The 16,278-nt window shown below is 40.7% G+C and overlaps 1 protein-coding gene across 1 annotated transcript in view; it reads right to left on the minus strand.

The window, feature by feature from the left end:
- Nucleotides 1-3,141: 3,141 nt before the first annotated feature.
- Nucleotides 3,142-16,278, minus strand: part of LOC103205517 (tumor necrosis factor receptor superfamily member 10B-like) — a 74,581-nt gene continuing 61,444 nt past the window's right edge. Inside the window, exons 3-9 of the mRNA XM_042782307.1 lie at nucleotides 9,979-10,092; nucleotides 9,083-9,194; nucleotides 7,754-8,004; nucleotides 7,269-7,300; nucleotides 6,681-6,860; nucleotides 4,262-4,337; nucleotides 3,142-3,449 (exon numbers count right to left, since the gene is read on the minus strand). Of these exons, the coding sequence (XP_042638241.1) occupies nucleotides 3,142-3,449; nucleotides 4,262-4,337; nucleotides 6,681-6,860; nucleotides 7,269-7,300; nucleotides 7,754-8,004; nucleotides 9,083-9,194; nucleotides 9,979-10,092 (1,073 nt within the window). The remainder of the gene's footprint in view (nucleotides 3,450-4,261; nucleotides 4,338-6,680; nucleotides 6,861-7,268; nucleotides 7,301-7,753; nucleotides 8,005-9,082; nucleotides 9,195-9,978; nucleotides 10,093-16,278) is intronic.

Below are 16,278 nucleotides of genomic sequence, written 5' to 3' on the forward strand. Positions count from 1 at the left end.
TATAGCTGGACCTCCAAGTGAGAGAGGGATGTTAGCACCAGAGCCCCTGCGGCCTCCATGTCTCCCTCAACCCGCAACTATCAAACTCTAGTGAAATACCAATACCCTTAATGTGACTGCATTTTCAGGAAATTCTATTTTTGCTCCAGTCATATCAGTTCCTAGAAAGAGGTATATACAAAGCCTTGAGATGTAAAAATCGAAACCTCTAAGAATTACTACCTCAGTAAGACTATCATGCCATGGCTGAAACACTGTGGAGAAAGGTTTGGCAGAAGAACTGAAATGGTTACTGAAAATGTAGAAAAATTAGAGAAAACAATAAAATGATAGAATCCTAATGTATCAGCCATTTCTGTGGCCCATTATTTACGAATTGCTTGATTATGTGTCAATATTTTTTTATGTAGACATCAGATGGTTACAGAAATCTACGCTGCTCTGATAAAAATCCAGACCCCAAAAGGCTGTTTAAAACCAAAAAGCCAAACTCACTGCTATTGAGTCGATTGGACTCATAGCGACCCCTCCTTGGTTTTCTGAGGTGGTATCACTATGGAAGGAGATTGCCCAATCTTCCTTCTGAGGAGTGGCTGGTGGGTTTGAACCCCCAGTCTTCTGGTTAGCAGTCAGATGTCTTAGACACTATGCCACCAGACTTCCCCTTCATCATAAATGGCACACGAAATAAAACCATTTTCCATCTCAAATCTAGCCCTATGTCCTACACTCCCACCCTTGTGCAGAGACAGTAAATAGAGGCCCAAACTGACTGCCTGGCATGTGGACAAGCCAGAAACATGGGCTTCACATAGATAATACTTCTCAAGACCCTCTAAATTCGTCATCAAACCAGCCAAAACCAAATTCACTGCTGTCAAGTCGATTCCAACTCACAGCGACCCCTCCTTGGGTTTCCAAGGCAGTATCTCTACGGAAGTAGATTGCCCAGTCTTTCTTCTGAGGAGTGGCTGGTGGGTTTCTGCTTTCTGGTTAGCAGTCAAATGCCTTAGGCACTGCACCACCAGATCTCCCAAATTTGTCATCGTCTCCTTATAAATAAATAAATAATCATATACCTATAAAATTGTCAAGTTTCAAAAACTGGTCCCTTTAGAAATTGCCAGTCATCCAGACCTGTCTGGGTTCAAAGTGCATTTAAAGGCAACCGAAACCCAATCAGTTCAAACACACAGATTAGGGTTACTTCCTCATTCCCTTTTTGATTGCTAATCATTTTTTCATCTGTACTCTCACCCAGGTAACCCCTATAAACAACTTAGGGAGTATATTTACATAATTTCTCCATATTCATATAATCTTACACTGGGACCAACACAAAACATCATGATAAATGGTGAAGAAATTGAAGTTACCAAGTATTTCATTTTACTTGGATCAACAAACAATACCTATGCAAGTAGCAGTCAACAACAAAGTATTGCATTGGGCAAACCTGCTGCAAAAGACCTCTTTAAAATCTTGAAAAGTAAAGATGTCACTTTGATAACTAAGGTGTGCTTGCTCTAAGCCATGGTATTTTCAATCACCTCACATACATGCAAAAGCTGGACTATGACAATGGAAAACGGAATTGATGTATTCAAAATGTGATGTTGGTGAGAATATTGAATATACTACAGACTTCCAGAAGTATGATCAGATCAGTCTTGGATGTAGTACAGCCATAATTTTCCTAAGAAGAAAGGATAGCAAGCCTTCAACTTGCTACTTCAGACACTTCATCAGGAAGGACCAACTGCTATAAAAGGCTATCATGGTTGGCAAAGTACAGGTTCAACTTAAATGAGGAAAACCCTCAATGAGATGAATTGACACAACAGCTGCAACAATGGATTCAGACATACAGATGATTGTGAAAATGGTGCATGTCTTCTAGTGCTGCTATAACAGAACTACCTAAAGTACATGGCTTTAACAAACATATTAATTTTCTCACAGTATAAACCAAAAACAAAAAAACTCACTGCCATTGAGTCGATTCTGACATAGCAACCCCCTTTGGGTTTCCAAGGGGGTAAATCTTTATGGAAGTAGATTGTCCAGTCTTCCTTCTGCAGAGTAGCCGGTGGGTTTGAACCATGAACCTTCTGGTTAGCAGTCAGATTCCTTAGGCACTACGCCACCAGAGTTCCTTTCCCACAGTTTAGGAGGCAAAAAGTCCAAATTCAGGGTGCTCTCTCTAGGGGAAGGCTTTCTCTCTCTAGCAACTGTAGAGGAAAGTCTTTCTCTTTTTTGAGCTTCTACTCCTAGGTGACCTTCATGTGGCTTGACATCTCTCTTTCCCCATCTCTGCTTCTTTCACTTGCTTGTTTAATCTCTTTTATATCTCAAAAGGGGAGTTCTGGTGGTGTAGTGTGTAAGGCATTTGACTACTAACAAGGAGGCTGGCAGTTCAAACTGACAAACCACTCCTGGGAAGGAAGACTGGGCAATCTACTTCCATAGAGATTGAATTAATACACACCCTACACTAATCCTGTTTCATTAACGTTACAAAGAAAAATCATTCCCAAATGGGATTATAACCTCAGGCATAGAGGTTAGGATTTACAGCACGTACTTTGGGGAGAACACAATTCAACCATAACAGTGCAAGACTGGGAAATGTTTCATCCAGTTATGTACAAGGTAGCTATGAGTTGGACCCAGTTCAACAAACAACAATATAATCTTACACAAAAAGATAAATATAGAAAGATTCACATCATATAATATCAAAGACATAATCTTATAATACACCAAGTACAAAGAAAGGAACTAATTCCTAACATAATGCAAAAGTGCTATGAACCAAAAGAATAAGGTTCTTAAATAAAATCTCAACTAATTCACACAAATAAGTGTGCAATATGTACAATCATATTTCTTTTTTTATACAATTGTACAGTTTGCTTAAAACAGACAACATTTTATAAAAATTACTCTAAATCCACTGCAAAAGTTCGGGAACATTCTAACTGCTACGTGGTAGTTGATGGCAGAGTGTCTTCATGTCCTGTTCACATCAAAATTTTGGCTGTTTATTCCCAGCTGGTGTCCAATCGTGTATCCCTTTTCAGGAAAAAAGGTAAACTAGGGACACTAACTTCATGAAGCAATTTCACTCCCATGCATACATCAGAGACTGTCTGCCTCATATTCTTCATAGGTATACTTTCCAGAGTCCACCAGGTGGTCCTGAATTCTCTCTTTTGCATTTCTTTCTCCTACTGTTTCCAAGGCATCCAGAAAGGTGTTGACAGAGGCCTCCTTTCCGGTTTTGAGGAGCCATTTGTTTAGCATGTTGTATAGCTTGTCCTCAGGGCACACTCCACTCTCTCTGGCCATAGAGATTTCATTGTCTGTGAGACCCATCCTCCGCATGACTTTGTTCCAGGAGTTAAAGGGCACTACACTTGTAAAGTAATCAAAGAATGACTTCAAAGCTGTGTGAGAATAAAGACAGAATGAGACACACCTCAGAAAAGGCCTGGGCTTAGGACCCTAGGATAGACCCTAATGACCTCCTTATTGTGGTCCACCTGTTGCTCCATGTCCCCCACCTGCTTCCCCTCTGCAGAGGGTCAGGCATCACTGCCTGGCCCTCATCACATACAAGGCATGGGGGAGGGCAGTTAAGATTGACAGAGAGTCTTGCCCTAGGGGAGGGCTGACACCACACCTGAGGAGACAAGATGGGTCATGGTGGATAAAGAAACCTATGGTACTAGCCAGAGAAGGACAGACCATGGGTACAACAGGATCTCAGAGGAGGGACACTGCTTAGGCCGTGTTTATCATGAGAGTCAGATCTGATGACTGGAGCATCTGCCTTAGTGGAAAGAACAATGTCCTAGAGGTAGGAAATCTCTGGCTTGACCTCACCTTGACCTCACTGACTCTGTCTGTGGCAGAGCTACAAGGGGCAAATAAACTCTGAGGAACAATTTAAGCTGTAAGATGGAGCAAAACACCACCCACATCTCAGGGCACAGCGGTGGGGATTAAATGAGATGTGTGTAAAATGCTTTGACATTTCAGTCCTATAGAAATATAAGTTGAGGCACAAATAAAATGTCATGTTTCCAAATGGCTTTTATAAGGGAAAAATGTGACATTAATTTTAGTTATTCATTTCATGTAATTCAATATATTTGTAATAAAATACTATTTGAACATGTAATCAATACACAAAATTATTAATGAGATATAATTCATTCATTTTTTTACACAGCACTTCCCTGAACAAAACACTTACTTTCAGTGGGGTCTGCATCATTTGCTAAAACCAGCAGCATCCTTCTTGTCTGAGATCCTTCAGCGTTTGGATGTCTCTATAAAAGACAGTGGAGAACATCCTTGAATCTAAGTCAGGAGTCCTGGACTCTAGAATTGACACTTGACACCCAGCCAACTGTGTGACCTGGGCCATGCCAGTGTCCCCTCTGAGAATGACCGAGATCTGAGATAGACCTCATAGCCTACATCCTTCACAGGCACTGTTTGCTTATTTGCTCATGAGGCATACATGACATGTGTGAGACGAACAGACGCTACATGTTCCATTCCAGTTCTGGTAACTGTTCACACCTGTGTAATCAACACTCGCACCAAGACATGGACCATTTCTCTGACCCCAGAGAGTTCCCTTCTGCCCCATCCCCATCAATTTTCAATTAGCCCAACAGGGGATAACCAGGTTCTCACAGGCTTCTATGAGACTCAAATAGAAGAATATATATGAAGGCATTTTGGAAAATCTAAAAAAGGTTTATTCCAGAAAGCAGGGGTGCTTTAATAAGTATAAGTTTAAATAACAAAATGAAACATCAGATAGCTCCAATAGAGGTTGAAATGATTTGTGATAAAATTAACCACCAATTCTGGGTTTTAGAAAATTAGAGAACATCTTAAAAATAGGAGGTTCTTGTCATAATGATAACAATTTCTATATCAAACAAGATCCAGCATTATTATTCATGGTGAAATACTATAGGTCTTTCAAACACAGTCAAAATAAGACCAAATGTCTCTTTCTCACAGCACATTGAGCATTGTTCTGAGAGTTCTGAGTTTATAAACAAGACATGAAACAAAAATAAAAGGCATGAGTTTTGGAGTAAACCAATAAACCCACTTCCATTGAGTCAATTCCTATTCATAGTAATCTCTATCGGGTTTCCAAGGCTGTAAATCTTTACAGAAGTAGATTGCTACATCTTCCTCCCACAGAGCAGCTTATGGGTATGAACCACCGATCACTTGGTTAGCAGTCAAATGCCTTACCCACTATGCCACAGTGCTCATTCTTGGTAAGAAGTAGATAAAATTATTTTACTTGAGTTATAATAAAATATTTGTATTAATGAATATTATCTTCTTTGATAAGAAAACTATCGAATACTTATATATGGGAAGCAGACCACATCCCTAAAGCAGCTACTCAGTTGCTTATGGTATATGCCACCATGACTTTTTTGCCAGTCTCATCATGGATAATAACTACCACAGCTGCCCATCCACTCGGCCAGGCCCAGCCAAGTTGACACACAACCTTAACTACCACAAAGCCTATCCCCTGAAATCACTTTATCGTGAAATAGCAGAGTGGCACACAAAATAAAGGATGTTATCCATATGATAGAGCATAGAGCTAAAAACTCTAACACTAAAAGGTCAATAATTACTCAAAAGCAGAGAAGAAAAGATGAGGGGGCAGGGAAACTAGAGTACAGGCATACCTTGGAGATATTGTGTGTTTGTTTCCAGAACACTGCAAAAAAGTGAATATTGCAATAAAGTGAGTTGTGTGAATGTTTTGGTTTCCTAACACACATAAAAGTTATGTTTACACTATACTACAGTCTAGTAAGTGTGCAATAGCTTTATGAAAAAGTTTGAAATATTGTGAGAATTACCAAAATGTAAGAGAGACATGAAATGAGCACATTGTAGGAAAAATGGTGCTGACAGACTTGCTCAACACAGAAGTGCCACAAACCTTCACACTGTAAAAAAATGGAATAGCTGCAAAGCACAATAAAATGGGGTATGCCTGTACTGGAAAGGGAGCAAAGAAAACACAATTAAAGAGAATGCTGACAAAGTATGATAAATGGAACTAATGCCACTGAACAATTTGTGTGAAACCTGTCAAACGAGAACCTAACTTGCAGTGTAAACTTTCACCAAAAATTCAATGTAATATTATTTTATTTTTTTTTTTAAAAAAAGCACTTCTCCACATTACCCAGAAATTCCACTTCTTTTAAAGAAGATACCTACAAACATTAGAAATCTCAATAAAGATTCATTTTCAAATATGTTCAATATAATAATTTTGAAATAAACTTGAAATTCCTAATGGTATAAAGATGGTTTACTACATCTGTTTTAACCACACAGTGGAATATCGTGTAGCTTGTAGTCAGTCATTTAAGAAATATCAGAGTGCTCACTGCTGTAGCTCTAGGGAAATAGTGAGAACAAGACAGACAATAAAAACAGATAATGCTGCATCAGGGTGAGCATGCAGCCTCTTCCCTTCCTTCAGATCCCTGATCCCTCTAATGTCCCCATGACCCAGGAGAGCTGATGGGGTACTACCTTCCCTCTTCCTACTAAGACTACTGGGTGAACAAGAAGGGACAGGGCCATGCACAATGTCACTTACTCACCAGGAAAGGCTCTCCTTCTACTGGGTTCTGTCTCATGGCACCTGTCACCTCAGCCTGTTCCTGGTCTTCCCTTTCCAGCTCAAGGTCCAGCACGGACTGTGATTTCCCATTGCTCAGGGCCTCATTGTGAGCATTGTCATGAGCTCCAGGACTTATTTTGGTGCACAGCCAGAGCAAGACCTAGAGAAGATGAAGAGACCCACTCAGGGATGCACATCCAAGGCCCCTGTTATCCTGTCTCCTCTTCCCTCCCAAGGATGTCATCCCAGGTGGCTACACAGCTCAGCACATCCCAGCTCTGCTGCTGCATCAGGACCCTGGAGAAATGCCAGAGGTGGGTTCACCCCCTGTCCACAGAGGGTATGGTGTGTGGGTGAGGGCATCTCCCAAGCAGCAGAAGGACAGGACTCCTGTACCACAGCTGGCCTGGGGAGTCACATGGGCCACCTGCCAATTTATACTCAGCTGGAGAGCTGAGGGGATAGCACAGGACACATACATCTGGAAGCCAGCTCATCTGGGACTTTGTGTGAATGGGAAACAGCTCCTAAGAGCTGATAGTCTCAGCAAAGGATCACATCAACTCACTCTGTTCAGGAACCTGGTGAACATTTCATAACCTGGAAGAGAAGGACCATCTCCTTTAGCAAGTGGAGAGGGAGAGACCCATTTTGCAGCTCCAGCTTCCCCCCAGGGCAGGGGTGACCTTCAGTGTTTCAGCTGGGGACTCAGATTCTGAACAAAGAGCCCTGGGACTAATGGACTCAGGGTATGAAGAGGACAGGGATGGGCTGTTTCCAACTCTAGGGGCACATCGGGGAGGGGAGGAGAGATGGGAAATAATAAAGTCACCCCATCAGGGACTGACAGCTCCTCTTTCCTGGTGGGGCCTTGAGAAGTAAAGAAAAGGCCCCTCCCTGCTAGACATGGTCAGGGAGCTGACGGGACCATCATGTGATGGGGCTGGGTATGATTGAGGGCCTGTGTGGTCCCAGACAGATGAGGAGAAAACAAAGGAAGCAGCAAACAGTGACCCAGCGCCCACCCCTACCTTCACTCCCATCTTGCCTCACCTTGAAAATAGCACCAACAGCAAAATACCAGAAGCAACACAAGAAGTATCCCGACAACTGTGCCTATAACGGCATTTAGATTTCCAAAGCCTGAGGAAGGAAAGGGCATGGTGGAAGTCCTCGGGCCAATGGTCACTTGCTCTCCAGAAACTGTGGCTTCCCCAGTGCTCTTGGTACCTGCTTTTCTGGGGACACATTTCAGGTCACTCCAAGGGGTACAGGGGCTGTCTTGAATCATTCCAGTGGGGCACCTAGGAACAGACACAGGGAGAAATGAAAGCTGCTGTTAGTGAGGGCTGATAAGAGAAGAGAGAGTAACACTCTCCCCAGTGTCCCCTGACAAGATGTTAGATGAAGAACCTGACTCTCTAGTGTCCAAGGGTAAAGCCTCCCTCACTCTTCTGTTGGGTCTGGGAAGGATCCAAGCATGTACAATCCAACCCCTGGGGTTACCTGAGCAGATCTCAGAGCCACCTGGTTCAGGCCTGGCCTTGTCTGTGGAGCCCACACAGTGAACTTCCCTGGCAGCAAGGGGGATGGCCACAACGTCAGAGGGATTTCACTGCAGGTACAGCATCAGGAAAGCCCATGGGCCACAAGCTGAGCCATCTCCTCCAGTCAACCTTTCCTCACTAATAGCATCAACCTTTCACCAGCCCCTGGCTGACTCCTTCCTATCTCCACTGTAGCAGACACTAGAGCATAAGAGAATAGTGAAGAAAGTCTTGGTGCCAAAAACTTCTGAACAGGGAAAAGACAGGAGTTATTGAGGGAATGGGTGAGGGTGAGGCAGGCTGAGTTGGCACTGAACTTTATGTGACGCTTAAAGAGAGGACTTTAAAAAGCTTGACACATGGCCTCACCATGTCTTTCTGGGGCCTTAATAATTTTCTCCTCATGGGTCCCTTTTGCCATAAAAATGAAATAAGAATTATAGTTTATAATGCACTGGTATAAAGATGAATGTAATCCAAGACTGTTTCTAGCCAATTATTTTCTCTTCATTTTAAATGAAATTAAAGAATTTGTGTGAGCTCTGAAAGTATCATTGGACTTAAGGACTGACTAATATCTCCAGTAGAGAGCTGAAGTGGTTCAAAGGAAAAAGTGCTGAGGGGAATGGGAATAGATGGCTGCAGGGACAGTGGTGGGACATGCAGATGGATGAGGAGGGGACATGCAGGCTCAGGAGACCCATGGGCCCAGGGAAGCCCTCTGGGGGCTTGAGGGGACTTGATGGAAGGAGGGGAGAGAATGGGGTGAAAGGAAACCTCAGGTCTTCTGTTGGCTCCCTTGAGCTGGTGGGAACCCCTTGGCCCTGTGTCTCACCCAGTGCTGCACTTGGAGCAGATCTCAGGGGCATCTTCTCCATGGAAATAGCCAGCTTTGCATCGACACTCCGTGTCTCTGGTGAGGGTGCACGGACGTACCTTGTCTTCATCTGGAGACAAAGGACAAGCATTTACATACAGATGTATTTCCTTGACTTATTCCTCAACCACCCAAACTCCTTCCAACTCAGCTTAACTCAGTTCACCACATAGGTTTCAAGGCCAGTTTCTGCAGAAACAGACAAGACTACATAAAATACAACCATCACTCAGTGGTCAGCACAGTTATGAAAAAAAGAGTAGAACAGCATTCATTAGATAATGCATGAGTTTTGGGAGGAAACATCTTTTGGATCATATGGTCAATAGCAATTGATGGGGTAATAAGTGAGAGACCCTGGATGCAGATGAACTCTTGGTCAGATTCCCCTAAAAAGTCTGTCCCTGCTAAGAGACAGTGGAGGAGCTTTTGAAGTCATGGATGAGAGGCTGAGCACTTGGTCAAGAGCAGACATAGAGCTAGGAAGATGATGGCCCAGGACCAGATCCAGGTCAGCAGCTTCACATCAAGCTCTTCCCCCTGCTACACCTTTCCTTAAGTGATAACTATGCTGTCTCCCCAATAAAAGACCAGTTTATTATCATCATTATTTAGCCCATAATTTCCTACTGATAGCTTAAAATGTTCTTCTCTATTAAGTGGCATGGCTTATATAATTAATTTCTGCCTTTATGTTATTTTATTTTATGGGCTCAAAGACATAATCATGTTTCAGGTTATATTTAAGGTCAAATTGGGACTGGAGTCCAAGTTTTCTGACTCCACATCAGCTACAACTCCCACATTGTCGTCCCACATTCCACCTCTGGGCCCAGAGTCTGTATATTCTGTACCTGGTTTACAAACTGTACAGGGTAGGCAGGAAGGGAGAGTGTTCGAATGATTGGTGAAATCCACTCCGTATATGCATGGGGTACAATCTCTAGTATCTTCTGAGAGATGACAACCTGGGAAGGAGAGAAGAGCTGGTGATTCCCAGGGCCTTGGCAATGGTGGAAGGAAGTCTCCTCTTTAGGTCATACATGGAATCTAAACAGGGAATCGTACTCTACCCAGTCTTCATCAGGTTCATTGATTCTACATCTCCTACATACATTTGACCAGCAATGGCCAATAGAAAACAATACAGTCACAGATGAAGTTCAAATTTTATAGCAGCTACATTAAAAGATCAAGACTACAGTCTTCAGTATGGATTATATCTCACACTCAACAGCAACGTATTTTTTATGGTTCTTAATGATATGAGGCAGTACTTCATTGTGGTTTTAATTTTCTTAATGACTAATATATTTAGTCTATCTATGAGTCGGGGCTGACTTGACGGCAAATAACAACAACAACAACAACGATATATTTAGCATCTTTTCTTGTGCTTCCTGGCTATTTGGAAGCATTTTTAGTTATGTCTGATATTCTACTTATGCCATAGATTAGGGCCCTTAGCTTTGTCCTTGTTCTTTTCTTCCAAGAATTTTATAGTTTTAAGTTTAAAATTTAGGTATTTGTTCCATGTTGGTTAGTTTTTGTGTATGATGTGAAATATATATGGATTCTGTTTAATTTTTTCTGCAAATGAATGTTCAGTTTTGCCAGCACCATTTGTTAAAGAGATTTTCTCTTCCCATTTAATAGACTTCAATGCTTTGTCAAATATCAGCTATCCATAGCTGGATGGATTTATTTCTGGGTTCTCAAGTCTGTTCCATTGGTCTGTGTGTGTCATATGCATCAAACTGTTTTGACTACTGTGGCTGCATAATAATAGTTTCTGAGGTCTGGAAGTGTGTGGCCTCCTATTTTGTTGTTCTTCCTTAGCTATCAGAGGACTCCTTCCCTTCCACACAAAGTTGGAGATTTGTTTTTCCATTTCATTAAAGAATATTGTTGGAATTTCGATTGGGACTGTATTTTATTTACAGATAAGTCTTACAATCCATGAGAATGGAATGTTCTTCCATTTACATAGGTTTCCTTTGTTTTCTTGCAGTGGTGTTTTGTGGTTTTCCCTGTACAGTCTTTTACATCTCTAGTTAGATTTATTCCAGGTATCTTATCCTTTTGGGGGCTATTGCAAATGGTGTTATGTTCCTGGTTTCCTTTTCAGAGTTCTCTTTGTTAGTGTAGAGGAATCCAACTGATTTTTGTATGTGGATCTTGTACCTGCCACTTTGCTGAAGACTTCTATTAGTTCCAGTAACTTTTTTGTGGCATCTCTGTGATCTTCTACGTATAGGATCATGTCATCTGCAAATAGGGATAGTTTTACTTCTTCCTTACTAATTTAGATGCCCTTTATGTCCCTTTCTTGAAAGCTCTAGCTAATACTAAATAAGAGTCGTCACAAAGGGCATGTTGGCTTATTCCATTCCCAAGGGAAATGCTTCCAGTCTTTGTTGGCTGAGAGTAATGTTAGCTGTTGTTTCTGTATATATGGCCTTAATTATGTTGAGGGCTATCCCTTCTATTCCTATTTTGCTGAGGCTTTTTTTTGTTTGTTTGTTTGTTCAGGGAAGGTATTGGATTTTGTGAAATGCCTTTTCTGCATTGATTGAGATGATGATCTTGTGATGCTTTTTTTTTTTTTTTTTAAATTAATGTGGTGAATTACATTGATTTATTTTCTAATGTTGAACCATCCTTGCACCATGGTGTGAATCCCACTTGATCATGATGTATTATATTTCTGATATGCTGGTGAATTCTATTGACTAAGATTTTGTTGAGAATTTTTGTGTCTATATTCATGAGGGATACTGGTCTATAATATTCTGTTTTAGTGGTGTCTTTGCTTGGCTTTGGTATCAGGGTTATGCTGGCTTCATAGAATGAATTAGGGAGATGTCTTTTTTTTTTTTTCTTTTAAACTTTTATTACTGATAATGTGAAGATTACTGAAAATACTATGGACTGCTAGAAGAACTAACTAACTATCCAGCTTGGAATTTCTCTACTCTCATCTCCCATCCCTGGTAACCAACAAAGAAAGTTTCTATCCATACATATACACAACAAGAACATTCACCAACATAACAATTTCCACACTTACAGCTCAGGGATATTGATGACATTTTTCATGTCATGTCACCACTATTGCTATCCTTTTCCAAAATATTCTACCACCATTAGTATAAACTCAATGCCCTGCAAGGAAAAGCTTTTCCCCTCCCTGCTACCACTGGTAACCACTAATAATCTTTGGTTTATATATATACATTTTTTTTTCAACCTACCTAGGAATTTTTCCTCCCCTCCCCTCCCATCCCTGGTAACCAACAAAAAAAGTTTCCTTCCATGTATAAACTTTTCCTTGACTTTGTACAATAGTGGACTAATACAATAGTTGTCCTTCTGTGATTGGCTTATTTCACTCAGCATAGTGTTCTCCAAGTTCATCCATGTTACGCATTGTTCTGCAGATTCTACATTATTCTTTAGGATTGCATAGTAATCCATTGTATGTATGTACCGCAGTTTGTTTATCCATTCCTCTGTTGATGGTCACTTAGGTTGTTTCCATCTCTTTGCTATTGTGAGTAGTGTTGTGATGAACATGAGTGTGCATGGATTTATTTGTGTTTTGGCTCTCACTTCTTTAGGATAAGATCCAGTAATGGGATTGCTATTTGAAATGGCATTTCTATTTCTAATTTTTTAAGGAATTGCCATACTGATTTCCACAGTGATTGTATCATATGAGTCCCACCAGCAGTAAATGGGAGTCCCAATCTCTCCACATCCTCACCACCATATGTTATTTTCTGTCTGGTTGAACTTTTGCTATTATTGCTGGAATGAGATGGTCTCTCATTGTTGTTTTGAATTACATTTTTGAGCTCTGGTAGCCTAGTGCCTAAGGCACCTGACTGCTAACCAGAAGGCTGGAGGTTCAAATCCACCAGCCACTCCTCAGAAGGAAGATGGGGCAATCTACTTCTGTAGTGATACTGCCTCGGAAACCCAAGGAGGGGTCGCTATGAGTCGGGTCCAACTCAATGGCACATAACAACAAAAACAACAATGGCTAATGATCACTAACATTTCTTCAGGTGTTTGTTGGCTACCTGAATGTCTTCTTTTGGTGAACCATCTGTTCATGTCCTCTGCTCATTTTTAAATTGGACATTTTGTCTTTTTGAAGTTGAGGTGTTGACATCTATGAATTTTAGAGATAAGTCCCTTGTTGGATATGTTGTTGCCAAATATTTTTTCCCAATTTGTAATTTCTCTTTTTACCCTTTTGGAGAAGTCTTTTAATGCACATAAGAACTTAATTTTTAGGAGGTCCTAGTCATCGAGTTTATCTTCTGCTGTTTGTGCATTTTTGGTTATCTTGATAGTCTATTTATACAATAAATGGGGTCTCCTAAGTTTTCCCCTATTTTTTTCTTTGATGAACTTTATAGTTTTAGGTTTTACATATAGGTCTCTGATCTATCCTTAGTTTTTGTGTATGGTGTGAGGTAAGGATCTTGTTTCATTTTTCGGCAAATAGAAATCCAGTTTTGCTAGCACCATTTATTAAAAAAAAACCCATCTCTTCCCTCATTTAGTGGATTTTGGCTGTTTGTCAAAGAGCAGCTGTTCATAGATGGATGGATCTATTTCTGGATTCTTAACTCTGTTTTACTGGTTTATGTGTCTCTCTCGTTGTACCAATACTAGGCTTTTTTGACTACCATGACTGTATAGTAGATTTTGAGATCAGAGAGTGTAAGACCTCCTATTTTCTCCTTCTTTTTCAGTAGAGTTTTGCTTATCTGAGGTCCCTTTCTTTTTGAATTACAGAGTTATCTTAGTTACTCTTTGTTGCTGTAACAGACATACAAGTGGATGGCTTTAACAAACAGAAATTTCCATCACAGTTTAGGAGGGTAGAAGTCTGAATTTAGTGTGCCAGCTCTAGGGGAAGGCTTTCTCTCTTTGTTGGCTCTTGGGTGAGGTCCTTTTCTCCTTTTAATACCTGTAATCCCAGTGTTTGCTTTTTCCACCCACCATGCCACTCTCTGTCTCTTGACGGGTACATTTAAACCATTTACATTCATTGTGATTATGGATAGGTATGAATTTATTACTATCATTTTGTGGTGGGTTTGTGTGTGTGTGTATGGTGTTGACAGTTTATTTCCTCTGCTTAATTTTCCACGCTTAGTTCTTTTTATTTACAGATTTTCTTTTCATTTCCTTCATTGTTGATTTTATATTTACTGAGTGTCTTAGGCTGGATTTTCTTGAGAAGCAAAACCAGTGAAGCTTGTACATTAATATATAGAGAGAGATTTGTCTCAAGGAAATGATCATGTGGTTGTAGAGGCTGGCAAGTCCATGGATCAAATGCCAGGCTGAAGGCTTCTCCTGACTCAGGAGCTGCAGGGGTTGATGAACCCAAGATTGCCAGGTCTGACAGCAGGCTGCTTTCTTATAGGCCTTGGAGGCTAATGAATCCCAAGATTGAAAGGCAATATGGTATGGTACTGGCTCAAGCCCAAAGAACTGAAGGTCAGATAATGATGATGCCCAGATTTAGGATTCAGAGCAAGCAAAAACCCAGAGAGCTCTACAAGAATATCCACGTATTTTGGATGCAGGCTACACACTTAGGAAACTTCCTTTCAACTGATTGCTTACTCAAAGCAGATCTCATCATAGAGGTGATTACATTATATAAGATCTCATCATTGGGGATGACTACTTCATTATGTAACTGCCAAACTACATCATAACTGCCTAATCACTGAAAATCATGGCCCAGTCAAGTTGACACATAACCTTGACCATCATACTAAGTCTTTACGATTTTTCTTCTTTTTCATTTTGGTGAATAGGTTTATTAATTTTCTTTGTGGTTACTCTGAGATTTACCTTTATCTTCCTAAGTTTAAAACAGTCTGTTATTTCCTGATATTGCCTTGGCTTCCTCTCCACATGGAAATTCTATGACTATACCATTTATTCCCTTTTCTTTCTTTTTTTCCCTCCCCAAGTTGTCATCATCTACAAATTGACATCTCTAGTTCCCTGTTTTTTAGTTTTGTGGCTTTATTTTACTTTTAAGATTTCTTTGTCTGGGTTGGTGTGTTAGACTGGATTCTCTAGAGAAACAAAACCAGTGAAGCTTATATAAATAGAGAAAAGGAAATTTATCTTAGGAAAATGGCTCACACACTTATAGAAGCTGGCAAGTCCAAAGTTCTTGGATCAACTGTCAAGCTGGAGGCTTTTCCTGACTCATGTAGCTGCAGAGGCTGAGGAGCTCAAGGTTGGCAGGCAGTATACTGGCTGTTGACTCCAACAAATGACAAATTCAGGATCTCCAGGCTGAATGGTGGATTTTTTGCTCATGGACAGTTGTAGGCAGCACAACAGAATCCTGATCCACAGAAGAGTGTCTCTTTTCCCAGGATGTCCATAAATATTCTTGAAGCAGGCCACATCCTTAGGGAAATTCCCTGTCAAAGGATTGGCTGTTCAAAACATATATATCTGATCCCATCACTGGAACAACCCACATCACAGTTGCTTAAACCACACAGAATTGCGGTCCAGCCAAGTTGACCCACAGCTCCAACTATCACAGTTGGTATCTGGGTGATCCTGTCCTGTGTCTTAATCTCAGGTTGTTGTTTGACGCTGTTGGTTTTCTGTCCATGCGTCTCCCTTTGTACTTCTTCTAAAGTTGGTCTGCTTTTTACAAATTCCCTTAATTCTGTTTATCTGAGAAATGTCCTAGTTTTGACATTATGTTTGGAGAGACAATCTTACTGAATATAGGATTTTTGGTTGGCAATTCTTTTCTTTTGGGGTTTCTTTTTTTTTTTGGTTTTAACAAATAGAAATTTATTCTCTTACAGTTTAGGAGGTTAGAAGTCAGAATTCAGAGCACCAGCTAGGGGAAGCCTTTCTCTTTTTGTGTGCTCTGGAGAAAGGTCTTTGTCTCCTTTCAATGACCGTGGGCCAGCCCAGTGTTCCTTAAAGATTTCCATGTGTCTTGGAATCAATCTTCCTCTGGGTCTAGGAGGTTCTCAGTGTAGGGACCCTGGGTCCAAAGTACATGCTGTGCTTTTTGTTCTTCTTTCTTTTTTTTTGTTTTAATAATTTTATTTTATTTATTGTGATTTGGGTGAAGATTTACA

The sequence above is a fragment of the Orycteropus afer genome, unplaced genomic scaffold (assembly GCF_000298275.1).
Source record: "Orycteropus afer afer isolate SDZICR_OR568_19922 unplaced genomic scaffold, OryAfe1.0 scaffold00289, whole genome shotgun sequence".
Classification (NCBI taxonomy): domain Eukaryota; kingdom Metazoa; phylum Chordata; class Mammalia; order Tubulidentata; family Orycteropodidae; genus Orycteropus; species Orycteropus afer.